The sequence below is a fragment of the Mastomys coucha genome, unplaced genomic scaffold (genome assembly GCF_008632895.1).
Source record: "Mastomys coucha isolate ucsf_1 unplaced genomic scaffold, UCSF_Mcou_1 pScaffold23, whole genome shotgun sequence".
Lineage (NCBI taxonomy): Eukaryota > Metazoa > Chordata > Mammalia > Rodentia > Muridae > Mastomys > Mastomys coucha.
The window spans coordinates 99,416,532-99,444,522 of NW_022196906.1; the positions used below are offsets into that span (position 1 = coordinate 99,416,532).

General features: G+C 44.5%; 1 protein-coding gene across 1 annotated transcript in view; it reads right to left on the reverse strand.

The window, feature by feature from the left end:
* Col6a6 (collagen type VI alpha 6 chain) overlaps positions 1-27,991 on the reverse strand; it is a 137,978-nt gene that overhangs the window by 44,422 nt on the left and 65,565 nt on the right. The window contains exons 11-23 of the mRNA XM_031346192.1: positions 26,678-26,832; positions 24,901-24,993; positions 23,515-23,568; positions 21,775-21,846; positions 21,647-21,673; positions 19,233-19,277; positions 19,088-19,141; positions 17,812-17,874; positions 12,960-13,025; positions 11,365-11,418; positions 4,175-4,210; positions 3,370-3,432; positions 1,545-1,607 (exon numbers count right to left, since the gene is read on the reverse strand). Coding sequence (XP_031202052.1) covers positions 1,545-1,607; positions 3,370-3,432; positions 4,175-4,210; positions 11,365-11,418; positions 12,960-13,025; positions 17,812-17,874; positions 19,088-19,141; positions 19,233-19,277; positions 21,647-21,673; positions 21,775-21,846; positions 23,515-23,568; positions 24,901-24,993; positions 26,678-26,832 — 845 coding nt within the window. The remainder of the gene's footprint in view (positions 1-1,544; positions 1,608-3,369; positions 3,433-4,174; positions 4,211-11,364; positions 11,419-12,959; positions 13,026-17,811; positions 17,875-19,087; positions 19,142-19,232; positions 19,278-21,646; positions 21,674-21,774; positions 21,847-23,514; positions 23,569-24,900; positions 24,994-26,677; positions 26,833-27,991) is intronic.

Here is a 27,991-nt window from a genome sequence, read left to right on the forward strand (position 1 = left end):
TTCATGCATTTGAAAAGAGCACTTTCATCAAAACCAGGAACAAACATTGTCAGGAGCAGATATTAATGTACTTTAAAACAGTTTGCCATGGCTTACAAGTTTATGCAAATAGACTCTTAAATATTCTCATGATGAGCACAACCACTTAAATGTTGGGCCTCTGCCCGGGTTTAGCTAATTCATGTAAAGTAATGCATTCCCCTTGGTATTGCTATTAGCCGAGGGTGAAAGTCCCAACTGGGTCTCATTCATTCACTTCCTGCTCGATTCATTACATAAAGGAATTGAGCTCTGTTGTGCCAGGGACTATAGATCCAGCATAAGCAAGACACTAACATGGATGGAGCTTGCAACATGTAAAAAGAGACCTACAGATACAAATACACTATGCTAGTTATAGAGAGGGAACGGATCACACAGGGCCTTGCTACTCAGTGTGTGGTCCAGATCTGCAGCAGCAGGGCCAAGAGGGGACTGATTAGACACGCAGCATCCCAGGCCTGAGCCTAGACCCACTGGACCAGGACTGGCATCCTAACACACTCTTAGCACATTTTGAACATGGAGAAGTGTGGCCATTGGCCATTCCAAAACCTGGTGTTATCTAGGGAGGATTTAGGATTATCACCACCACAGCTTCTCTTGCAGAGGGTCTAAGAGTTTTGAGTGTAGTCCTGGCCATGGGGGAGGATGTTTTAGTCTCCCAGGAAACTTAAAAAAAGAAAGAGGAGGGATTGGATGAAATAAGAGAGGGGTTTAGATACCCTGAAGCTGAAGTTACAGGAGGTTATAAACTTGAGTCCTCTGGAAGAATTAGCAAGCACTCTTAGCTACTAACCCTCTACTCTAGCTTCCCAGGAGGTAGGGTAGGTAACTTCAAGGGACTTGTGTATGGGGAGTACTGCATAGCACAGAGAGGGGATTATTAACCTTCACTGAGAAGCTGTGGCAAGGAGGACTAGAGAGGATCTTCTGGCTCTGCTACAGTCTATATGATGCAGAGACAGGGGATGGGGGAGCACGCTGGCTGGGTGGGGGGGAGCACGGAGGCAGGGGATGTGGGAGCACAGTGGGTAGGTAGGGGAGCATGGAGGCAGGGGATGGGGGAGTATGGTGGGTGGGTGGGGAACACGGAGGCAGGGGATGGGGAGCACGGTGAGTAGGTGGGGGAGCACGGAGGCAGGGAATGGAGGAGCATGGTGGGTGGGGGAGCACAGAAGCAGGGGATGGAGGAGCATGGTGGGTGGGGGAGCACGGAAGCAGGGGATGGAGGAGCATGGTGGGTGGGGGAGCACTGAGGCAGGGGGTGGAGGAGCACAGTGGGTAAGTGGGGAACACAGAGGCAGGGGATGGGGGAGCATGGTGGGTGGGAGGGTAGGGGCTAAGATCAGGATACAATGCAGCTGCTGCTTCTCACACTCAAGTCAAACTTAATACTCTTGGCCTTCAGGCAATGTGTCATTCACCTTTAGGGAAGAAACCACAAAAACATCCTCCTTCAAGCCAAGGTCAAAGCCAGATGCAGTTGCTTTCTCCATACATACCTGGGGACCTTTCATTCCCTGGCCTCCTTTTTCTCCTTTCTCACCGACCTCTCCTCTTGGACCCTAAATGCGTAGAATCAAAGCGTTAGTTTCACTTGCAGTGAGAACCCTTGAACATTAAACTTGTACACTAAACAAGTCAAATGTAGACGGAGAGCCAGAATCCCTGTAGCTGCTCTGAGGGTCTCTGAGCTTCTTATCAGTGTAGGAATGCCCCAGATCAGTCTGAAACTGAGATGGTGGAGCCTATCTAGACAAAGGGACAGGAGGGAGCACCCCCAAGGTGAGGTACCCCCAAGGTGAGGTACCTTCAGTGCTGCCAATTGTCCTCAGCCTCTTTGTACTCTGAAGCCATATGACTTTTATGTGGGGAAAAAAAAATGCTTCTCTTAATAATATAAATCTAAAACCAGAACATTTAAATCCACTTTATATTCAATAACCACAACAAAGATGGGTCATAAAGACGACACATCGCATAGCAAGATGGAATTCAGATAGTTCTAGTTCCGGAATACTCTATTGCCTGTGTGCTTCTGCTTCCATAGGATGCAGCGAAACTTCATGTGCTGTGTTTGGTCTTTTGCTTCATTTTAAATTGGGCTGTAAATAAGAAGGTCTATAAACCAAAAGAACAAATGCTGGATGTGACTCTCGTAGCATGAAATAAAGGCAGTCAATTTATTGAGATGCTTCCCGACAATCCCAAGGCAAATATTTCTCACTTTAAACTAAGAAAATTGAGCCTTCCGCAGCTGGCACGAAATGACAAATAAAAGCCATCAAGCTGGAGAGAGCAAGTTGGCTGAAGGGAAGGCTGGTCATCATGCTGAAATCTTGGCAGCGAGCGCACAAAGCATCTCTCCTGATGTTTGGATGTATTTTGCCCAACCTCCATACACAAACTGCCGATGTATAATGCCTTTATTTTTAAGTACTTGCTTTAAAACTTTGAAAAATAGAACCAATGACTGTCTTGCCTAAGCCAAACAGTACACCTGTTTTTCATACATTCAAAGCTAACTTTAGAGAGGAAAAAAAAAAATACTGTTTTCACGGTCTAGTTTCTACCCAACCCCCGGCCCTCAGTCCCCAGCCCTGCCTCTCCTCTCCCCCATCCCTACCCTTCCATGCTAGAGGCCTAACCCAGCATGTGCATGCTAAGCCACTATTCTACCACCAAGCTACATTGCAGCCCAGCTGCTTCCCTCTCCACTCAGCATTTGCTCCCTTCCCTGTCTTGCTGTTGATTTAGGCCGCGCTTTACCCCCTCTGGCATGTTAATTCTTCCCTTCTCATGTGACCAGTGCAAAGCGCCAACTATGGCTTGCTCCTTATAAAGGAAAGAGTGCCAGAGGCAGGTCCCCAGAGAAGTGAACTGGAAAGGACAGGCAGGGTGCCACGCTATAGATCACCCACTGAAGCCTCCAGCTGCAGTTAGAACAAATCTTTCCTTGAGTTGAGCCAATGTTTCAACGCCATGGACATTCCGGGGATAGAACACTGAGCTATTTCCGTGTTAAATGGACCACAATCCCACACACTCGAGGTTCAACATTTTCCTTGGCTCAGGGTCTCCTGGATTATCCTAAGGATCCTGAACCCAGCACATGGGGTTGGCTGCCCAGCATGTTCCTCTCTTACTATTTCTTGACAGGGACAGAACTCTAAGAGATCAAGATCTGTATAAGTCAAGACTCAATGTTACTTGCTTGCTTTATTAACCCGAACACACTTCCAAGCAGGGCACGTGAAGGGTTATGTCCAGGATATAGATTACCCCCACACAGACTCTTGTGCACAACCATGGGTTCTCTGTGGATACCTGTGGGCCCTTGAGTCCAGGCGAACCTGCAAGTCCATTTGGGCCTGGGATGCCTGGATTTCCCTGTGATGAGAAAGAACCAACCTATTAATCTATTAGCCCTGTCTCTTCATGTACAAGATTAGAAACTTTTCCCCAGTAGCAATAAAAAACTGAAGATTTCTCTCACTCTGTCGAGTTTCACTATGGTCTGTCCGTGTGGCTGCGAATGGGTTTAGCACTAACCCTCGCTGTGCTTTTAACCTGAGCATGTGTGTGCTCTGAAAGATTCTAAACCGTGGCTGCTCTTTCATAAAGGCCATGAATTCATGAGGCACAGTGTAGGATATGATTACTGGTGTGTGCAAAAGGGATACTATATAGCTCTCCGTTTCCGTTTCCAGAGGACCCAGACTATCCAGTTTGTATTAAACTTTGTGTTCTTGGGGTTTATATGGGATTTTCACACAAATTTGTAAGTTGGAGAAGCTAACAGAACACAAATCCAAGAAAAGTTACTTAGCGTTTATATTCAAAAGCCAAACAAAATAAAAATTAACCATTGGACTAAATAGTGTCTTTGATCATTTTTATGTTTAAACATTTTTTAATATCTTTGTAAAATTTTAATAAAGTGGTCCAATTTTCATTCCATTTTGAATTCTTAAAACTGTAGTCAATATTTTTCTAACAATTTATTCTACAACCAATGTCATCAAAAGCCAAAAGTTTAAGATAGATGGGAAGAGATATTAACCATCTTTATTCTAAATGACTGAACATGAGTCATTTATCATTTGAAGTTAAGAAAAAAATAATCACTGACCTGTGGGCCTATGTGTCCTCTTCGGCCATGAGCTACCTAGAACAAAAGGGAGGAAAATAGATATTCTTAGAAAAGATGGTGTGTGTGTGTGTACATAAATGTATGTATGTATGTATGTATGTATATGATTTAAATTGGTAACAGATCAAAGCACTGACATAAGTCACTCCCACATTGTGCTTAACACATTCAATTACTCAGTGAATTGTAATAGGCTGACTCTGAATTCCTAAATAGGGCAGCAGGTAATTGAAATCATAGACAACCCGAAGCCAGCGATACATAGAACAGGTGGTAGACAGCAACCCACCTCCACCAGACTTGACCAGAGCTGTTCCTCGGCCGCAGCATTGGCTGACCTGAACTAGCTTTCTTTCTTATTTTCCCCCAAGCACTACAAAATCAGGCAGGAATCAGGGACGGGTCAGCCAAGGAGCAGGATGCCAGAGAAAAAAACCTGAGGATCAACTCCAGGAACTTCATAATAAATCCTCCAAGCTCAGAAGTTAAAAAGCCAAACTAGTTTGATTTTTAAAGCCAAGCAATATGATTAGCTGTCAGAGACCAGTCATCTCAAGTATTCAAAAGTGACTTGATTCATGGGATCAATAAAATACCCAATCCAAATAATATTGCTAAGGAGAAAGGGGAGATTTTCACTCTACATAGGGTTAGGGTTTAAGGTACCTTCCTAATCAGTAATTGTAATTCAGATAATCAAGAGACAATGGCATATCCTATCTGACTTGGTCACTTAGTAAAGTCAGAACAAAACTCACAAAAATTACAGAACAGGCTCCACAAAATCCAACAGTCACAAGATGATATCATCTTGCTGCGAACTCATGAGAAATGTTTGGACAGGCCAGTATGGCTCAGTGTATTTCAAAATACGTTGTCATCTAAGAAGCAAAGGTGTGTGCATGATGAATTGTCTCATTTCTTTCAAACAAGAATAAGTCATCTTCAAGGCCCAAATTCTCTGTCAGAGAAGAAAGTCATTTTCAAAGGGCTGGAAAGATGGCTCAGAGTCCAAGAGCATTTGCTGTTCTTGCGGAGGACCCTAGGTTCAGTACCTAGCCCCCACATCAGGCAGTTCACAACAGCCTACAACTCCAGTTCTAGGGGGTCAAACATCCTTTTCTGGCATTGACGGGCATCTGCATCTATGTGGTACATATACGTTCACACACTCACACATACACAAGCAATTTTTATAAGTTTAATAAGAATCTGTTCCTTTTTGCACAATAAATTGTTACCATTCAAGACAATCCATTGTCGTTCAGAAAAAACATCCACCAGTAGATCATTTCATTCAGAAAACCATGTGCTACACTTTAAAGGTTAATAGACGGGAAGCACCCCATCCCAGAACACGCATACATGCCCTGAGTCTTTGACCTCAGGAAATCCACACTCTTCAAGTTATGGGGGAGGAGGGATAAATACTACAAGCGTTTACAAGGCAGAGCACAACACATGCCTAAGGATGGGAAGACGGTTTCAAAAACAGAGATGTATATCCAGATGTGAAATCTCCCCAGAGAAAGAGACTTGGAGATTGGTTTCAGGGATATGTACAACTCTTTCCATGGGGGACCCAGGCTGGGTAATGAAGTAAAGGCAGGGAGACAGGAGTCAGGGTAGACACTGGCAACAGGGACAGGAGATGAGAAGGGAGCTGTGGGGTCACCAGGCTGACAGACTTGCCCCACACTCAGCAGTAGGCCCTGGGGTCTGTGGTGCAGTTAACGCACATGGCTGGACCAGGTTTCTAGTGAATACAGTCGGTTGGAGTAGAGGAGAAGAGAAGAATGTTATATTCTAGCAGAACAAAAAATTCACCAGTAGGTCTTAAGAGCTGCAGGGCAGAGCATTCACATGGAGGAGGTTTCTCTCCAGCCAGTGATTGAAACATCGACATTTGCTCCTGTTTGCTTTTTGTATTCCTTGTGTATGTGGATCCATATATGTGTGTGCACACAAACGATAGATGACATGCCTTAGGTGTCATTTACCTTGTGTTTTGAGACATTCTTTCCATTGTGTCTTTCCATTGGCCTTAAGCTCACCAATGAGGCTGGGCTGGATAGCTGGCCCACAATTACCGGGCATCCGTTAGCTTGCCTTCCCAGTGCTGAACGGGAAAGGGTCCAGCACCATACCTGGCTGTGTTCTGTGGACTCTGCCTCGGTTCCTCAGGCTTGCCTGCAAGCACACCACCTGAGCCATCTCTCCCACTCTGCTCCCATGTGACTTTAAGATCTGGTTTTGAGGGACTGGAGAGATGGCTCAGCATTTAAGAGCACTGACTGCTCTTCTAGAGGTCCTGAGTTCAAATCCCAGCAACACCATCTGTAATGGGATCTGATACCCTCTTCTTGTGTGTCTGAAGACAGCTACAGTGTACTCATATACATAAAATAAATAAAATCTAAAAAAAAAAAAAATCTGATTTTGAAAAAGCTCAGTGACATGAATCACCATATCTCTGGTGTCTCTGCTCTGTCCAAGGCTTAGGGGAGCTGGTGTGGTGAGCAAAAACTGACTCCTGTCCCAAATCAAGGAGGTTTAGGCTTCATGGGAGAGACCAAACTTGACATCTAAGATTACGTAAGTGACAGGAACAAACCCAGAAGTGGCCACACAGTGCTCATGCTGCTATAAACTACAAAGTCATGGGAGAGGGACCTTGGTAGACATGAGACATGGAAAGCAGACAAGGAGTCAGGGCAAGCGATTTTGCAGCTTTTGCCTAACATTTTCCAGTGGTTTACATAGGAGAGATAATCTCGGGCTATTAGAAGGGTACACTCAAAGGCTGACTGGGGTCTGGTCACACACCCAGAGATCCTGGCTCCTCTTTAAAATAAACGTGAGTGGGTACATCAAGGAAGGAAAGTACCCTCAGGGGACCTGAAGGAAAAAAGGGTGGAAGACAGAGTCACCAGTTCCATAGTTCCCACAGCCTGGTTTTCTGGGTACTTATGAGAACCTTGTTTTCTGGGCAGATATGACTAATTTGGGGCAGAAAGTCACCAGCAAGCAAGCAGGGTGTTAACGGCAGATACTCCATGAATCCTAAGTTTTACTGGCAGGCTCGTGTCCAGCATTGCTGCCCTGGAGTCCTCTAGGAGGCCTGTAAAGAGGTATCCATAAGGATGAGTGGACAATACCATAAAAACAATCTAGGCCAAACTGGGATGCAAGTCTGCTTTCATTTGAGGCTACAGTTGCTTCTCATTACCACTGGCAGAGGATTCTAAATCTCAGCACAGTCTGGTTCAGAGAGCACCAACTCTTCCCATTTCCCGCCAATGCCCCGGGGCTGTACTTTCTGGCTGCTTCTCCTACCCTTGGTCCAGGCTCGCATCTTAGCCTCACTCTGGTAATAGCTCGTTCACCGGGCAGGCCTGCCTCCCTTTCCATCAGTTGCCTTCAAATAGAAGTGGGGTTTACTGCCTCTTCTTCCTCTCCAGGAAGCATCTAGCAAAGTCTGGGGACATTTCTTGTCAGGTATGCTGTTGGCACCCAGTGAGCTGAGGTCAGGGGAGATGCGAGCATCTTTCTGTGCATGATGTAGCCATTCCCCACAAGCAATGCTTCAAACAAAGTGGAGAAACTTTGCTATGGTTTACCCCAAGGTTCTTATTTCCTGCAGAGAAAAGAATGCTTGTTTGAGTTCTTAGCTCTAGGACTCAGGGAGTTACAGATTCATTGATGGTGTTCAGTGTTTGTCAAGTGAATAGAGATCAGATTGGGTTGGCTGGAACCCTTTTCCCTGCCCCCACGACTGGTCTCTCTCTGACCACTTGTCAATTCAGCAGCATTTTATTGCACTAAGGAATCCTCAGTTTTCTTCATCCAGATACATATTTCGTGGATATATAAAGTGCTGGTAATGGAACAGGGAACTTTGGACTCAGCCACCAACCTACACCCTTAGCCCATATTTTACAGTTTTATAAATCATATATTCTTTTCTTAAAGAAGAATAACTTCTTGCGATGATTAAAATAATAAATACCTACTTAATATTTGAATGCAGATCAAGCAAAGATGTCAAATCATCCCAAATCCTTCATAAAGAAATAAACATTAGCAGGGTGGGAGAGGTGACTCAGAGGTTAAAAGCACGTGCTGCTCATGCAGAGGACCCAGGTTCAGTTCTCAACACCCACGTGGTAGCTCACAACAATCTGTAGATGCAGGGAAACTGATCCTTCTTCTCACCTCTGACGATAACCAGGCACCGGTGCACATACATACATCCAGAAAGACAAAACACTTAAACACTGAAAAACTATCTAGATAAAAAGAGGTAGTCATTAGCTCTTGATAGTCATGATTCCTGCCCTGATGGGATTTTTCTGGTAGCATTCTACACAATGGCACTTTTATTGGAAAAGGGGGGTCACATGATTATCCATTTAAAATTTCAGTGTTCGACTGGAGAGTTGGGTCAGTACTTGATGCTCTTTCACAGGACCCAGGTTCAGTTCCTAGCACTCACATGGCAGCTTACAACCATTTGTACCTCTAGTTCTAGGGGACCCAGTGCCCTCTGCTGACCTCCATGGGCACTGCATGAACGGGTACACAGACATACAAAATACTCATATGCATAAAAAACAATAAAATCTTTAAAAATGTAAGTATTACATTTAGCTTCTCTTGAATAGAAAAGTAAAAATAAGGAACAAGGAACCCAGTGGCTCCATTTCTGTCACCCTGCCAATCTTACTTCCTTTTGTCTTCTTGTGCTCCTCAAGGTCTACCAGTTGGCCCCTCTGTCCTGTCAATTCTTGAAGCTTTTACTCAGAGCAAAAATGTGGGCTTCAGATCTTTCAGACTTGAATGGTTTGCCAGAGTTTCTCTTTCCTCCCAGAAACTCTTCTTCTAATGGGGAAGGGGTGGGAGGGGGGTTAATTTGCCATTTAGACATGTTATCCCCACTCTCTTTTGTGGTTTGATTAGTTAATTATCAGATTCATTGGCAACATAGATTGGCCATCTTTGGAAGGGACTCTGTAGACTGAAAACCCCTGGGGAGGTGTAGTGGGGACATGGAGGCACTGTCTAAAACAGCTTAGGGTCAAGAGATGTCTTGCATCCATCCTCCAACTTTTGGCATTTGGGAGATTCTTGGGCTTCATCTGACATCCCTCGGGTCCCAGAGCATCTGCCATAATCTCCACTGACTCCCTGTCTCCTCACTGTTTACTTCCTCTCTGTAGTCCACATGCAAAGCTAGTTGTCCAATGTCAGTCCTTGGCTGTGGCTGGAAAGTGGGCTCATCTAGGCTTTTTTGCTTTATTTTGCTGAGTTGCACAAAGCTGAGGTTGTACCCCTTCTTTGTCATTTGTTACTAGTCCAGCTTTGACTCCTGCATGTTACAGAGGCACTTGTCACCCATGTGGGGACCCCCTCCTTGGAAGCTGTGCTGTATGACATGACCTCTGGAGGCCACAAAACAATAAGTGCACATTCCTTTACACCAGGTCTTCCTGGGTTGATATTCTTAACACTGAAAATGTTTTGCAGAGAGATGCAAGCCTGCAAGGATGCCCTTCCAAAGCTGAGAGCAGAGGCTAAATACTCGCTCATCTGCATATGCATTGAAGCAACTTTAGCTAGGCTGGTTGCTAACAATCACACTCAGCACAGTTTGAATGCAATCTCTGCTCCTATTTCCATTTCCTAGCTGAATGAAGAACATGGGTGTGCTTCCAGATGCAAAAACATTTTCCTGGTGGAGTCTAATAGCTAGTTTCATAAACTACTTCTGTCCAGAAAACACAATGCCTCCTGAGTGCCACCTACTCAACCAGTTTTTATTTGTGCTCAATTTTAAGATATTTTGCATTCTGGGGGACGGGGTGAGCAGGCTGGATAGTTAAACAAAGAATGGAAAAGAAAATACTGTGAAATGAAACAAAATTGGTATAATTTAGACTCTAACGCAGGTGTGGAAGTGAATTCTTTTAAATAATCTCTTATTGGATAAAGGCTTTCTATTTGGAATCTCTGTGTGTTTTTCTAAGTAGTCACACATGGAATGTTTTAAAGCATGTATTTAAACAAAGCCAATAAAATAAACTAAAAACAAAATAAAACTCCCCCCAATGGGTTCCACAATGTGCTGGCTAGTTTTTTTCAACTTGGCCCAAATCTGGGAAGAGGATATTTTAATTGAGAAAATGCCTCCATAAGATTGGCCTGTAGGCAAGTCTGTGGGTAATTGTCTTGATTCATGATTGATGTAGGAGGGCCCAGCTCTGGTGCCACCACTGCTGGACAGGGGATACTAGGTTGTGTAAGAAAGCAGGCTGAGCAAGAAAAGAGGGGCAATTCAGTAAGCAGTACGCCTCTGTGGATTCTGTTTTAGTTCAGCTTCTGCCTCGAGTTCCTGCCCTGACTTGCCTTAGTTATGCTGTCTGAGTTGTAAATTGAAATAAACCCTATCTTCCCCAAGTTGCCTTTGGTCATGGTGTTGTGTTCTATCACAGTACCAGAATCCCTAAGGTATTCAACAACCTGGCCTAACCCTTGGTTACATGCGTACAACAAACCTTCTATTTCTCTTTTAACATCTTTTATTTCCAATTTTTAATTTTTGAGAATCTTATATATGAGCTCACTATATTCAACTTTATTTTTACCCTTCCACTTCTCCCTATCCTAAGACATGACAAGTATGCTATACCCTTTAAAATCTCAACACCATGACTCCCTATTTAAGACCTGCATGTTGACATTAGTGGTAGACCTGCCAATATGGACGAAGAACTTTAGGCTGTCAATCAATGGCTGCTGAGGGAGGGAGAATCAGTTTTATTCCCAACTCTCCTAATAGTCATAAAATTTATCAGACAATAAAGCTTGGACACTGAGTAATATCACTGGTAACTTTAGTTAAGTCAGCAAGTAGGCTAAACATTTACCACTCTCCCCTCATTGACAAACACTCTTTGTTTTCTCTGCATGGCAGTCTTTCCTTGTGGGTAATCTCCCATGCAGTCAGCACTCTCTTACTTAGGTCTCAAGGGCTTGAGCAGACCAGTCCCATTCTGAGACAGCTCACATCCCTAGCCACCGACAATCCCACCAACTCCCACCATCGGCCCCTTTCATCACAGCTAAGGGATCCGTGAGTCTGGAAGCTCATTGCCTTGAAGGGCTCTTACCATCTTTCTTCTTGAGCCTGGTGTTCCAGGAGAGCCTGGCCAGCCTCTTCTGCCCTGCCAGAGGAACGAAAGAATGTGTGACAGCAATATCACGGACAGGTCCTGTTTTAACATCAGTCCATGTACCAGAAGGGCTCATACGAAGGAAGGACGGAGTCATCTTTCCCTGAACTGTGACACTGTCTTCCATTGGTCATAAGTCACACCCCTACATGGGTCACAGGGATCAGCAGCACAACTGCAAGGTTTCAGGCTCCAACTGCTCATTGTCACCAATGCATGTTTGAGACATTCATCAGAAGACTCAGACTATCCCTACCCTGTCATTTAGCATAGCTTGAATGTGACTGGCAAGCCACTACTGGTTGGGGCTTTTGTGTGTGTTGGATTTTGCGTGTATGTGTGTGTGTGTGTGTGTATTTGTGTGGAGGACTGTTCACGTATTCAGGTGCATATGGAGGCTGAGAGGTTGACCAACAGTCTCTCTCAATTGCTCTCCACCTTACTGTTTTAGACAGGGTCTCTAACTAGAGCTAACGTCCACAAATTCCGCAGTCCTAGCTGGTCAAGGAGCAGAGGACCTTCTTGCCCAGTGTGAAATTACAGGTCCAGGCCACAACAGCTGCCTTTTAAAGTAGGTGCTGGGGATCTGAACTCAGGTCCTTCTGCTTTTGTACGGAGCACTTTATACCAAGTGAGTCATCCCCCCAGATCCCAGTTGGGATTCCTACCTTTGGACTGCATCTTTGCCTACCCTGTGTAGATTATTATCTGCTCATGAATAAAGCCTCAGAATTCCCCCAAGTGTAAACGTATGGAATGACTGATTAGCCAAGAAAACACAAAAGTAGCCTATTCACCATATTCAAGGTGAAAAATCAAGGTTTACATAGAGTCGGGGGGCCTGGTGTATGAAGCTGGCCATGGACAAAGCCAGAGGAGAGGGGAGCATGGCTGACTCCTTCCTACCACATCTGCTTCTTCCCTACAGGGAGTTAGCAAGGGAGCTTGCTCGTTAAAAGGCATCAGAGACACACATTATCCACATTTTTTTTTTAAAAAAAAATCCTAAGTAATAGGATAAAGGGACTAAATTGTGGTCTGTGAGATTTCAGAACAACCCCCAGGGATTTGCCTGGTGGGAGGAGCCACCCATCACCAGCTCTCCTCTTTCCATAGCAGGCTAACAGGGTTGCATCTTCCTAGCATGTGTGTGTAGTAGACTGGCATCCCTGGATACTGGGATGGCTAACAACTCTGGTAGCCCTTAAAAAAAAAATCTATTAAATCAACAAGTCCTTCCTTTTAAGCTAAAGCTTAGATGTTTGTATTCATGAAGACCTCGTGCGTGTGGCTTAGTGCGGCCAGTTGACAAACAAGGTTCCTGATGTCTCAGCTCAGAAGTTGACAATGTTTCTAATGTCTTGCAGCAAGAAATAAGCAGGAGTGAAAGATCTGTTCTTTTTGCTTCTCACAATAGTTTTCCTGTATTAGGCATATTCTCTTATTCCAAATCCCACCTTAGGTGTTTTATATCCTAATTTTAAGACTCCGAGCCTCTCGGTCACTACAGTAACAAATGCCCACATAATTACTTGTCTTCCAAGGTCTCCTTTCAAGCCCTTGGGTCCTTGTATGCTACTGTCACATCCAGGAGTTCCCTAAAAAAGAGAGAAAAAAAGGTGAACAGGATTTTAATAGAGTGTGAATTAAATACGGAACGCAGAACCGGGTTAAAGTGAAAGGTGGCTCACAAATATTTGATTCACCTCCTTGGCCTGCTGTTAGCAGACTCAGAGTGGATACCCAAGGTGAACACGTGGGGAGAAAGCAGGGATCGCTACAGGAGGTGTGGCCAAGAAGGAGGTGTGGCCAAGACAGGAGGTGTGGCCAAGACAGGAGGTGTGGCCAAGATAGGAGTTGTGGCCAAGGGAAGCAAGGGGACAGAGCTTGTATCCTACCCTGAGGCTGGAGCCTGGTCTTCTCTCCACTTTTCCTCTTTTTCCTGGAGTCCCAGGCAAAATTGCACTTGAGAACTGGTAGGATTACGTTTTTCTTCTTGGGAGAAGTTAAACACTCATGACACGGTCATCACACCCCTACACAAACTCCCAGCCAGTGCTGAAGACCACATGCCTGTCACACTGCATGAGCAGTGACAGTTGCTGGGGAAGGGAGATGACGGGGCAGCTGCCTATGAGTTGCCAAGGAGCTCTAGATATGGATTTTGCCAAGTCTCCCTCCCTCCTTCCTTTGCTGGGGTAGCCTTCAGGTGCACCTAAGTTACCCATGCCCCTGCAAATACCCCCCCCTTACTTATGTCCCCATAATAAACTGGAATAAACTCACTGGTTCACTAGGCTAGACTTGGATGCAATAATTTCTTTGGTCTGGTATCTGGTGTGGGCAGCAGATGTTTGCTAATATTGCCCTGGTAGAAGGCACAGAACACCCAGGGACCTGTTTGTCCCCAAGTTCTAATCTCATATGCTCACCCCTGGTTTTTAGAAAACCTGAACTCTGGAGGTTCTCTTTTCAATATTCACCTAAACACCCCAGCAGCAGCTTGCAGGAAAGAGCACCATTGTGGGATATCTTCCTCAGCAGGCAAAACTATAAAGCTTCTAACTTGGGGACCACTGGCGAACCGTGCGTGTACAGGGATGAACCCATCAATCGAGCCCAGCAAGCCAATCGATGCTCCAATAGGCTGAGAAGGAACAGCAGCAATGCAGCCCTGCAGAGTGCCAGCTGCCACGCTGGCCTGCCCACAGCGCCCCGGATGACCTCCAATCAATCAATAAGCAATTTGCAATCACAAACAGGGATGAGGCACTGCTCCAGACACTTAGTATGCCTTTTTATTTATTTATTTTTTAAAATAGTGTTTGGGCTTGGACTTAAGTAGCTTATAAGATAATAGGGAGGAAGAGGCGGACCTAGATTTATTATGTAATTGTTATTACTAAAATGTGCTTGATTCTCCTCTCTGCCAAGCCAGGATAGTGTTCTACATTTTCATTTCCTCCTCAAGCTTAAATACTCATCTCTTAAAATCACCACCAAACATGGATGCACCTAAATGAAACAGCTAGAAAGCTATTATTTTAGTGAGGACAATAAGGAGAAGGAGGCCACCTGCAGGATTTATTTATTCACTTATTTATGTTGAGACAAGTTCTCTGATGTGGACTCCACTGGTCTGGGAACTCTCTATAGACCAGGATGGCCCTGAAGTCATAGAAATCTACCTGCCTCTACCTCCTGAGTGCCAGAAAGAAATGTATGTGCAACCAAGCCCTGCTCACATCCGGAACTTTATTCCATTGGGCACATAAGGCCTTTAATTTGAAGGATAACATAAAAGAATTATGCATCAGCACTTCAGGACAGGACCTCCCACCTCTGTATGTGTGCAAGTTGCTTGGTCAGTATGAGTATAAACTAGTTAACACAATTTTAGAACCAAACATGGACTTCTCGTAACAATGTATTGTCAGGGATGAACTTGTTAGTCTCTATAAATCAGAGCAATGTTTTGCTCAGTTTTCTCCTGGTATTGAATGAAATTTTAAAAAGTTTCCATCAAAAGCTGTGTGTGTGTGCGTGTGTGTGTGTGTGTGTATATGTGTGAGTGAGTGTGTGTAGGAGGGGACACACCTCTAACCCTAGTACTTGGGAGGCAGAAATAGGAGGATTCAGAGCTCAAGGCTCACCTTAAACAAACAAACAAACACACAAATAAAATCATCTAGTCAAAATGGGAAATTCCAAAATCTTGCTTAGATATTTTCACCGGGAATTTGTGTCACTTGCATGAATTCCTGAGGGAAATCTGATCCTATGTGTGGTCTATTTATTCTGTCAATGTTGCCCTGCCCAACTTTTCCTGAAATAGCAACCCGCTAAAACCACATACACAAAGTCCAGAGGGCTGTTTTAAATCGGAGCTGTACTTTTCTAAGCAGGTGAGAAAGGATGGCTAAACACTGGGACCTATCTAAGGTCAGTGTGGCTGACACAGCCAGAGGCTCTGGGGGAACCAACTGTCAACCATCTTGATATTATACACCATCACTCTCAAAATTAAAAATCCATTCTCAGCCGGGCGGTGGTGGCGCACGCCTTTAATCCCAGCACTTGGGAGGCAGAGGCAGGTGGATTTCTGAGTTCAAGGCCAGCCTGGTCTACAAAGTGAGTTCCAGGACAGCCAGGGCTACTCAGAGAAACCCTGTCTCGAAAAACCAAAAAAAAAAAAAAAATCCATTCTCAGTATTCAAGTTCTTTAGACAAAGATGAAAACACTAACTCTGTGTGGAACATGTGTGGAGGTCAGGGGACAACTTGGCAGAGTCAGTTCTGCCTGCACCTTCATGTGGTTCTGGAATTGAACCTGGGCATCAAGTACCTTTTCCCCACTGAGCCATTGAGCCCACCTGACTTGAAAACCATGCTATATAGTCACGCTGTCCATGATAGACAATTAAGAGAATATCTGATAAAAAAAAAAAAAACAACTAATGGAAATTATGTATTGATGCCTCAAATGAGTTTGCGGTCATTGTATCAAGCTAAAATGTCCACACTCTAGAGCCACCATTTCTTGCTTACCCTTTTGTGAAATGACTTTCTGTTTCCTGAAGCTACGTGACATACCTTGAAGTTGTTTGAAATTATCAGGAGACGCTGATCGGCAAACAGCATCATCTTCAAGTGAAGATTCCATTTTAAGCTCTGTATTTATCTGTGTGCATGTGCACACAGTGTGGGCACTTGTGTGGGAGTAAGAGGGTAACTTGCTGGAGTCAGTTCGCTCTGGCTACCACGTGGGTCTCAGGGATTGATTTGGGGCCCTTAAACTTGATGATGAGTACCTTTACCCATCAGCCATCAGTCTTCTACTCTTGAAATAAAGCGATTTGTCATGCATGCTGCACATTTACAGTGTTGACACATATTGCACTAAACTCCACTCTAATCAACATATTGTGTACCCAGGAGGGTATCAGACAAATGTCCCTTCAATGCTCAGTTCTCCACATCCTCCCTCGGCATTTTTTAAACAGTTTTCATAGACTGTAGGTGTTCTAATCAACACATAGGATGCTAACCTTGTCCATATGGTGGGAGAGTAGCTCACTACAAGCTTTTTGATAAATGTTTATGTACTGGCTGAGCAAGCCAGGGGAAGCAATCCAGTAAGCAGCACCCCTCCACAGCCTCTGCATCAGCTCTTGCCTCCAGGGTCCTGCCCCATATGAGTCCCTGTCCTGACCTCCTTTGGCAATGAACAGCAATATGGAACTGTAAGCTGAATAAACCCTCTCCTCCCTAACTTACTTCTTGGTCATAGTGTTTTATTGCAGCAATAGAAGCTCTGACTAAGACTGTCTGGGGACTGTAAAGATTATGCTCAATATAGGCATACATGTCGTCATCCCAAAATTCTCTTCCTAAGCTATATACTTGATGTAATGTATATCCCAAGGGACATGCAAAAGAATATTCACAGCAGTACTATATTAATACAAACATCACACACGTCTGTCAATCATGGAATGGATAAATGTATGATAAATACCCAATACAGTACTATACAGTAGTGATCTCGAGTGATGTGTGTTACAGACATGAATGCAACCATGATGTAGAACACAAGCAACCAGAAACAGAACGATCCTATTCCCATGAAGCTCGAGGGCAGTTAAACCTGATACCCTACGCTAGTTCTGTGATGACCCAGGGGGAGGGCGTGAGCGACTGGAGCATACACAAGGGGCTTCTGGGACTTAGGCATGTTTTCTTTCTTTACCCATGTGATGAGCACACGGGTGTCTTCCAGTGAGCAAGCCCACATTTTATAGCTGGGCGCTGTACTGATGTGTGTTACAACTCACCAAAAAGCTCAACAAACATCAGCATTTCTCAAAAGGGTCCTAGTTCATGGCTGTTCTTAGAGTCACTGACTGTGAGCATGCTGAGGGAAAGCCCATGGCACTGATTTCCACTGGTGTGGCGTGCTCACACATGCACGTGTGTCATGCCTACTTGGCTGGATTGTGACCTTCCATTAGCAGGTAACTTCACATCCTCACAGTTGCCTGATAGAATCCTCCCCAAGTCCTTGGCTTGGGAAGATGAGGTTGTTATTCTCAACAGAACTAGAATCTTGGGAGAATAGACAAAAAGAGGCATTTTTTTTTCCTTCTGTGTTCTGTATTTTGAGGTGCTCGGGGAATTAATCAAAGGGACTAGAATTCCTCCCTAACTCTGAGGCATAAGAATAAACATGATGAGGATATAGGCACAGAAACTGCATTTAATTTCTCCAGTTAAGACTTCAAAGTGGTAAGCTCAGGAGTATGCTCACAGTGCCTTAACATGGAACATGTCTCCGCTATGGAAGGGAGCCCTATGATGCACTGCCTACGGGGCCCATGCACTTACCGGATCTCCTCGCAGGCCCTTTGCTCCACGGTCACCAGAAGGCCCTCTCTTGCCTGGGCTTCCCTAAAGTTAACACAGACCAGAACAAAGAACAAGATGGGAGGTTTTAATAAACTTAATAAGCATAAAGAGAGGGCTTAGATTCTCTCTGGTTTGAATAATTAAATATTTTTCCACTGAGGTTGTTTTAAATCTGGAAGAAGTAACTACAAAAAAAAAAAAAAAAGTTCTTGGCATCAAATAAGTGACCCTGTGGTGACCTCTGTTATGTACCACACTGTGAACTCTGTTCCCGGTACCTTTGTCACCTTGCTTGACTATCAGTCTTCTGCAAAGGATTTTTTTTTAATCTTTTGTTTTAATGAGGCGGTGGAAATTTGAAGTTCATGCCACTTGCCTAAGGACATCTCACAACTAGAAAGTGAATTTCAAAATCAACTGCTCACACCACTAGGAGCAAAAGCCTAAGGGGTGAGTGGCTGCCTGTGTGCCAGATGGAAAAGCAGGAGAGCCGTGTTCTCTCAGCAGCTGCCTCACAGCACAGACCTCAGCTAATGCACACCCACAATCTTCATGTGGTAGCTTCTTTTTCCTCCTCATATCTGGTCATTTCTCACGTTAACTGTGAACTGATGATATCCAATCATAATAGGCAATATTCTTCTCTCTCTCTCTCTCTCTCTCTCTCTCTCTCTCTCTCTCTGTGTGTGTGTGTGTGTGTGTGTGTGTGTGTGTGTGCCTGTGTGTCTTGCTTTACACACAGGGCCTCATTACGTAGCCTTGACTGGCTTGGGACTCACTGTGCAGACCAAGTTGCCCTCAAACACAGAGAGCTGCCCACCTTTGCCTACTGAAAATTGTGCTAAGGTCAAAGGTGTGTGCCTCCATGTCTGACCCTTTCCCTAGACTGAGGACAGTGAAACTCAATGGTACTCAAGAGAAAGAGAAGGGAGTGTTGCTGTAAGAGGTACAAGACCTCAAGACGCCATGAGAGCCCTTCCGTGTTTCTAGTTGCCCACCACAGAAAAGTCATGGTCAATGTACTAAAAAACAAATGTACACCGTACAGACCTGCATCGAGGTTAGCCATGTTCAGCCCCAAATAGCAGAACCTATCAGACACATGAAAATTAATGTTCACCGTTGTATGTGATAGCTTCATGAATACTTGTCCCTAAATCAGTCAATCTGTAGCTATGGCTGATGGGCAAGTCTAAGGCAGTTGTTTTATTTATAAATCATGCAGATTCATAGTTTCTGTGTCTTGAATCCCTACCTGAGATCCCTCATCACCCCTTTCTCCTCTTCTTCCAGGAATCCCACTGTCACCCTAGAAAATGGAGAAGGGAAAGCTCAAATTCTCATCTTCTTCACGAAAGCCAGCTGAGGAGGGCATCTATGGCAGGAGGAAAGTGTCATACCTGTTCTCCGTTTAGTCCATCGAGGCCATCTTCCCCGGCTTCACCCTGCAGAGACAGATGTGATTAGAACAAAGAGCACATCTGTCAGATACATCACAGACAAAACTAAAAACAGCCTCAGGGGTTGCTCAGTGAGCAACAGCCTCTTCGTTAGGTGATGCCTGGGTAATGTTGAAGATTAGTTCAGTAAAAGAAGTTGTCATATCCAACAGAGCCTGACTGCAACGTGGGGCAGAGGTAAAATGTAAATCAAGACAACTCGGAGTTCATAGTGCCCCAGTCAGAGTGCCAAATACCAACAAGATGATGGACAACAAATGCCAGAAGTGGATGATGGGAAAAAGGGAGCCTCATTCATTGCTGCTGGGATTGCAAACTGCTGTGGTCACTATGGAAATCCACGTGGAGAACTATCAAAAGGCTGAAAAATCTACCATGTGAGCCAGCTACACTACCTTGATATACCCAAAGGACTGGACATCATACTCCACAGTTTCTAGCTCAGCCAGTTCAGGGCTGCTGTATTCACAATAGCTAGGAAATGGAAACAACCTAAAAACCCTTCAGATGACACACTGATAGTGAAACTGTGGCACATATATACCATGGAATATTATTATTCAGCTAGAAAGACAAATGACATCATGAACTGTACAGGTAAATGACAGGACTAGAAAAGGCCATAGTGAGTGAGGGAACCCAGACCCAGAAAGGCAAACGCTGCATATTCTCTCTCATTGGAGGTCCTCACTCCGAATCTTCAGATGTGAGTATGTAGCCTGGAGTGGCTACAGAACCCAAGAGAGTAAATGGGACATTGTCAGGACAGGGAGGTTGGGGAGCAGGAGGGCAATAGAAGGGTCTAAGTGATCTTATTAGGGAAAGGAGAAAGGGGAGCTCCTTAGGGAGGGGGAGGAAGGTAAATACAGAAGGTGGGGGGAGGGTAAGGAGGAGAGCTAGACACAAGGCACCCGATAGGGAAAATGGGCAAAGGGGAGGCTCTTTAGGGAGGGATAGGGAAGAAAATCCAGGAGGAGGAGGGAAGTGGGTAAAATATCAATAAGTATGTCTGCTAAGGCCGTAAGGAATCATATTATTACCTATTTACCAAAATTACCCTATAATATATAAAATTCAGTGTATAAATATAAATATATAGTTTTGGTGAACTTTTCTCATCTGGGTTGACAATGATCTCTAAAAGGGCCAAAGACCACCTAAAAATAAACCCAATACCAGACATGAGGCCCTCTTTTGAGTTGTTGGCCAGGACACCCTCCAAACATACAGCCTATTGCTATTGTCCTAGCCTGACTCCCTATTGCGGAAGACACCATACATCTCAGACCCAGAGCCCAGGTACTCAGAACTGGAATTGATCTGAATGCCTCCTCCCTGAGGACTAGCCTTCATGGTTCCAGAAGGCACTGTGTAAGCTTCCAAAGAAGGGAGACAACCAACTGTGCTTGCCAGCTATGATGCCCATGTACCACCATGACCAGCATGGCACGAGAATCCTAAGGACTCAGTCATGGCATGTACACCTTGGTGGTAACCAACAGCTCTCTAACTGTACTTAAGACCTGCTCAGCAAGAATAAAAACATGATACTTGAAACTTAGGCAGCCTCTCAGTGCTAGTGAAGTCTTGGTGGAGAACCCGTCATTTTACTAACCTAGCAACTCCCAAACAACACTCTAAACATTTGTCCTCATGCCCCAGGTAAGTGTACTCCTCACACCTCCCACATATCAAGGGAACTTCCTTGTGGCAACAGACAGAGGCAGCAGACAGAGGCCACTACAGAAAGTCACAAGCAATCAAAATGCAGGATTTGGGGGGCATAGTCATGATGAATACACCTACCAGGAGATCAGGGAGTTTGCTGTGAAATTGTATCTCCTAGTAACATCAGAAGCTACACTCATAAAATCTCATCAACGTGACTATGTGAACATGAGTTAACCAGGGGTAACAGCAATAGAAATGTCAGCGTGAACGGAAAGAGCCCACAATCTTACACAAAGAACTATAGTCAACTAAGAATATGAGTAGGAGAAAAAACTATTGTCCCCCAGGGAAGAGCGCAGCAACTGGTCATTCAGCATTGAACAGTCAACTCTGAAAATATATATACAAGGAACAATATACAGACTGAGCAGGCCATATATATGCATGTACATATAGGCATGCAGCAACAATTAACAAAAAAAGAGGCCATGAATTTGAAAGAGGAAAAGGAGCATTATATGAGAGGGTTTGGATAGAAGAAAGAGAAGAGAGAAATACTGTAATTCTAATCTAAAAAAAAACCTTAAATGAAATAGCTGGTACTAAAAAAAAATAATCAAAAATTTCTGGATAACTGAAATAAAAAAATATAGGTAAATAAAATACAGGGCCTGGTGCCGTACCTCTTCTCCACTGAGTCCTCTGGCTCCCTGAAAACAGAAAAGATGGTGGGTATGAGTGTGGGAAATGCAGTGAGCTGCCAGGATGACATCACATTGCAGTGTGGGAGGGTCTTACAGAAAGGCCTTACCTTAGGCCCTCTGGCACCGAAGCATCCCTTTATACCTTGCTCTCCCATTGGTCCAGAGGCCCCTCTTTCTCCCTGAGGAAAAGCAGAAACACACAAATCCAGATGAGTGTGTGCTGGATCTGTCCTGGATACTTGACAAGTGTTTTTTGTTTGTTTTTTTAAAAAAACATTTGTCTACTCATGACTTACATTCTGGGACTCCGGCCTATGAAAACACAGAACAGAAGTAAATCAGATCTTCAGCGATGACAACCCTCTGCTCTGGACGCCACCTGCACACTGTCCACATGGAGTTTCCCTTTCTCCAGGTGGCCACCACATTGCTCCCTTTAAATCTCCTTACCATGTGTGTTCACTCTGCCCTAGGCGAAGATTCAGGACTCTTCGCCCGGTCCCTATGACTTTAAGACTTTGACCCATGACCTCAGTCTGAGCATCGCCCATGACGCTGCCTGATCCCATTCGTATGCTCACCCTCATTCACTGTCCATAGCTAGACACCAGCGAGTCAGTGAGTCTTCTCTAGGGGACTTCTGCAGTGTCCAGCCACACTGACCATGTGCTATTCTGCCAGCTCCCAATCCCAATCCTTTGACTCCATTGTTCTTTTGAACAGATGGTTCCCCTTTGCAGTAGGAGAGCATTTCCCACACACTTTACCTGGAGGAACTCCTCGGTATCCTTCACATGTTGGCCCAAGCAAGTGTTACCCATTGTTTTGTAACCTTTTCTTCTCAGGGTCAACTCTAACTGGGTTGGTCTTCAAGACATTATGTTTCTATTCTTGCTCAATACTGTCAATTCCCTGTGCCTCCAGCACAGCCATGTGTACAACAGCTGGACACCATCTCCTTGTTTGTCTTCTTACTAATGTGGAAAGGTCCCTAAGGTAGGAGCTGGATATCTTTGTTCTGTATATTTTTTTCTCATTTCTGGGTCTTGCTCACACTGCTAGCGTGCATATGTATTGGATATGTGTATCAGTGGTGTTTTTGCTAAACAATGAAGTGATCAGTTTGAAGCTTAAATATGTCTTGTCAAACGAATGCATGACTGGATGCATGGAAGGAAAAAAGGAAGAGAAGAAAGGGAGAAAAGGGGAGAGGGGGAGGAGGGAGGAAAGAGAGAGGGGAGGAAGGGAGAGATGGCTCAGTGGTTAAGAGCACTGACTGCTCTTCTAGAGATCCTGAGTTCAATTCCCAGCAACCACATGGTGGCTCATGATCATCTGTAATGGGATCTGATGCCCTCTTCTGGTGTGTCTGAAGAGAGTGACACTGTACTCACATATATAAAATAAATCAATATTTAAAAGAGAGAGAGAGAGAGAGAGAGAGAGAGAGAGAGAGAGAGAGAGAGAGAGAGAGAGAAGGGAGGAGGAAGGGAGGAAAGAAGGGAATAGGGAGGGAGGGGGAGGTGAGAAGGAAGGAGGGAGGAGGGAGGGAAGGGTTTCTGATAAATTATGTGATGCATTGGTTTAATTACTAAATGACCCGGGCAAATGGCAGGGATGTAGCTCCTATGGCAGAGACGCTGCCTGTCACACCTAGTTCACTGTGCAGTGTAGGTGGGTAAGTCAGAGCAAGGTGGTAGAGTAACGACCTCTAAGGAGAAGTATTTCCCAGGCACAGGGAGGGCCAGGAAAGACCCACAGTGCTGTTTCTGAATCCTCAAAGTCTGGTTTTTGTTTCTCTTCTTATGTCTGTAGGGATAGGTGAGCTGTAAAGGGTCTTGACTTACAGCAATGCCCTCTTCTCCCAGGTAGCCTTCACTGCCTTTGAATCCTGGGAGTCCCTGAAAAAAGGGGAAAGAGGAAAGAACATGAGCACTTCACAGACTGGGAAATGAGAGTCCGAGGGGCAGATCCACTGCTTTGAGTTTAGACTTCATGTCCAACGGGAGAGTTTGAAAATGCCACTGGCTCTCTAAACCTCAAGCTAGTGGCATTTATACAAACAAAAAGAAAGGGAATTTCCACACAAGTATCCAGATATTCATGTGTAAACGTGGGGTAGGGGAACTGTGGATGTGGATGTGTGAGTGCATGTATGTGAATACATGTATACATATGAATATGTGCATGTATGTATCCGGGGCAGTAACTGGTATATGTACGCATGAGTGTGAACACATACACGTGAACACATGTGTACACCTGTGATAGCCCACTGACCCTCATTGTCTTCAGGAATACCAACAGAGTCAACATTCCTCTTTAGACAAATGTATTTGTTCTTGGCAGACTAGAATTATTCTCATCAAAATAACCCTTTCTTTTTTGGGGACCTACTGCTACACATAGAAAACCAGGCCACACACATTTCTTTCTATTCTGGTTTTTGATATATTTTTAAATTCTAGTATCCTCCTTCCATGAGGTCCAAGCATTCCAGAAACAATAAATTCAAAGCCTTCGACAGTGGCATAGCTCTGGTGATGGGGGAACAGCACGGTATGGTGGTCACAAATCCAACCCATATGTACAGTAGCAGTATTAAGATCATTGAATGTGTCCCATCGTGAGTCTGGACATAGTTAAACATGTCCTAATGCCTAAAATAGAATTCTTACACAAAGATATATAAATGTTCCCTACTTAGGAAATATATGAATTAGTGTTATGAACAAACAAAACTAACCCACCTGGCCCACTTTTGTATGTATGCTAGGGATGGCAACACTGTCACGTTCACTGCTATGGCAGAGTGATCTGAGTTTGATTTTCAGCAGACTATATACAATGTTGGCTTGGTTTTAATGTCACTGCCAAGACCAAAAGGGAAACTGAAGTAGGTTACTGGTGTGGGGAAAGCTTTCACCATTCAGCCTGAGGATCACTGGCTTCTCCTGCAATACTATTTCTGGTTGAGCACTGGGCTCATCAAACGTCCTGATGACCGTATCTCTTAAAACCCCTTGAAGAACTTCCAAACAATTCGAATTTAGAAGACCAAGGAAAATGGCAACTTTCTAATCTGACATGGGGAAAGGGTATCACAATAAATGGCCAGCAGCCTCCAGAGGCTGAGTCTAGCAGGCAACACCTCTCTACCTCCACCCCAGCTTATATCTCAAAGGCATGCTATGGTTCAAATAGTGGGAGTTGTAAGTCTGAACTAAAGTCACCTTTTTTCCTGCAGAGCCTGGGTCCCCCATGGCGCCGTCCCCTCCTGTGCACTTGCAGAGTAGACAGCAGCAGGTCCTTTCTGCAACATTAATCTTGGGGGAACATGACGATAATTATTTAGTGACATTGATCCCCAAATCCCACACATGAGCTCCACTGCGGGGTCTGCAGTGGCAGAAGCCTTCTTATCATCGCTTAAGAGGTCTACTCCCACTTTTGAGTCCTGCGAGTCTACCCAGTGAGGAATTCCTGATCAACCCACAGGTGCTCCACCTCTGCAGATGGCATCACTTCAGCCATGACCAGTTCACTGCATACTAATTATGCATATGTGCACGTGTGTTATTAACAGGGTTGCCTCTTGTCAACACACCTCACCCTAGCTTTTGCTCACTGTTGAACACCCTACAAATTCTGCCCCACATGCTTTGTTCAGGAAAATGAAGGCATGCTGTATTCTCATGGCTCCATTTATAAAACCTCAGCTTGTTAGTAGCATCAGACGATGTACTTTGAGACACTGCTTAGAACAGTGTTCCCAGAAAACACATCTAGGAGAGTTTTGATGTGACTTTGGAAATGTCAGCTGCATAGCAACATTTGAGAACCATTTGTTACAGAGTGTGCGAGCATGAGAATATTCTCTTTATGTGATGGCCAAAACAAAATTATTATGTATTTAGAATGTAAATTTCACTCTGGACTTACATTGACATCTCCTGAACAGCTAGCAGCACTATCTAGCGACTTATTTTATCTTTGCAAACAACCCAGCAGATTCACTTTTTAGGAAAATTCAGTTTGCAGTAAACCCTATACTTCAGTCTTACAGGTGAAGAAGAGCCCTTCATCAGAAAGTGTTCTGATATACTGAGTAAAGATTCTGTAAATTATCAACAAGTTAATTTCAAATCATTAGGCATTCATAGTAAAATCAATAACATGCCAAGACTCGTTAATGCTGGCACTCAAGTTTGATTCTTTGTAAATTTCTGAAACACCGTGGTAAACACATATCTTTTCTAGGTGTGAGATTGTAAAACGGAACAAGAGCATAAGGGTCTGGTGGAGCGGAGACAAACCGAGAAAATCCCTCGCTTGCTCATAAAGTCCACCAGTGAGGATGAGGTCTAGCTCCTCCCCTACACTCCTAGCTCCTCCCCCACACTCCTAGCTCCTCCCCCACACTCCTAGCTCCTCCCCCACACTCCTAGCTCCTCCTCCACACTCCTAGCTCCTCCCCCACACTCCTAGCAGGCTTTGTTGCTCTGCTTGAGCTCTGAAGTAAATGGGCTGTCATTCACAGGCTGTGCTGGAGGGAGGGTACACTTGGAACATCAGAGGTACCTTGAGCTGTGATGCTCAGAGCCCCACGGAACCTGAGAACCTGCTGGCCCAGCGAACAGCCTTCTGGCCTGTTCGTAACTCAGCTCATCTTGGTTCACTAGACTCCCGGTTGATCTGGCCAGCACAGGTGGTGCTGTCTAAGAGTATTTTCTTCCTTTTGCCACTTCTTTTGTCCCAAGAGTATCTGTTAAACACGCTTTGCCCCACTGTACTATATAATCCTTCAAACACCAGGTTCTTAGACTGTTCACTAAATTCAAGGAGGGCCATCTCATCTTCACTTAAAAGGTCAGTATTAGTTCAAATCCATACTCATCAATATTAAACCTGTATACAAGATAACCAGAGGCTTAAACTTTTGGAGCTAAGGCTCCAGCCCAGTGGTGTGGCATTGGCTTAAACCCTCTAGCCTTTTTCTGAGTCACTTACTAGTTGCTTTGACAGCTGACTCCCAAGGTTCCACGTTCCAATTGTGAACTGTGTTCTGTACTCAAATCCTTTCCCGAATTCAATGTAGAGAAGGTCAGCCAGCTCACTGGAATCGGCAGCTCCGTCCACAGCAATGGTTATAAGGGCATTCAGGCCTGTTCAACACATTCTCCAGGTGAAGTGGGCTCATGCCTCTTCGATCACTCAGCATACTTAAACCACTAGCCTCAGCAGACAGCTGCTTTCCATTGTCTATGTCCTCTAATCCCATGATGCAATGCTAGTAAATAATAGCACAATACTAAGCAAATTAAACTGGGGGTGCAATGGCAGGATCTCAGAGCTTATTGAGTTAAGTGAGCCACTGAATTAACCGAAGGTCCGTGCACACGGCTTGCCAAAGTACTTCAGAATCCACACATCAAGAAAGTGAATGCTCTAATTTCCCCCCTTTGTAGAAGATTACTAAAGCCACAATATCAGGATCTCCTAGGAGCTTTCTCAGAAACACAGACTTTCCTGAGATAGACACCCACATTGACTAGCATCTTTCAATAAAATAAAGAATTGCATGAGAAAATGATCAATTCAAAAAAGAAGTAGAGGATCTTAGGCCTTAGTCCATATCTACTGAACCCCAATGTGTATTTAAACAACCTCCCAGGCAGAGCAGTCGCCTAGCATGTATGATGCCTGGATTCAAGCCCCAGCTTTGTGTACAGAAACGAATGTAGAAACAGAAACAGAAATGTGTGTTTGAGGGCAGCAGAGATGACTCAGCAGTTTAGGACCTGGGTCCTCTACAGGTCCCAGCACCTACATGGTGCCTTTGACACCACCTGTAACACAGTTCCTCTCCCGGTCCCTGAAGGCCCCTGCACACATGTGGGACACATAAACTAAAAGCAGGCACACACAAATACATGAAAGGTAGGGGCTTTCAATGACCTCATAAGGAACTGTCGCTCCAGTTGTAACTTTAAGTGGAAACAAATGTTGATCACTGAGAGCAGAATCTCATAAGCCTTGGAATTTTGTAGATCAGAATATCTCAAAAAAAAAAAAAAATGCTACGGCTTAGGGTAGGGTTGCCAGTGACTGTTTTTGAAAACTAGGTATTAAGTAGCCTGGCAATCATCCTACATAACAGTTATATTAGCTTTCTTCCATAACTGTGGTGTGCCTGGGAGACAGTTAAATGATTTACATGCATTATCTTATTTGTACCCTATTAGGTGCACAGATATAATTCAAATCATCTTTTACTTTACAGACGAGAACTGATGCTTAGAGAACTGAGGCTCTTGACTTACT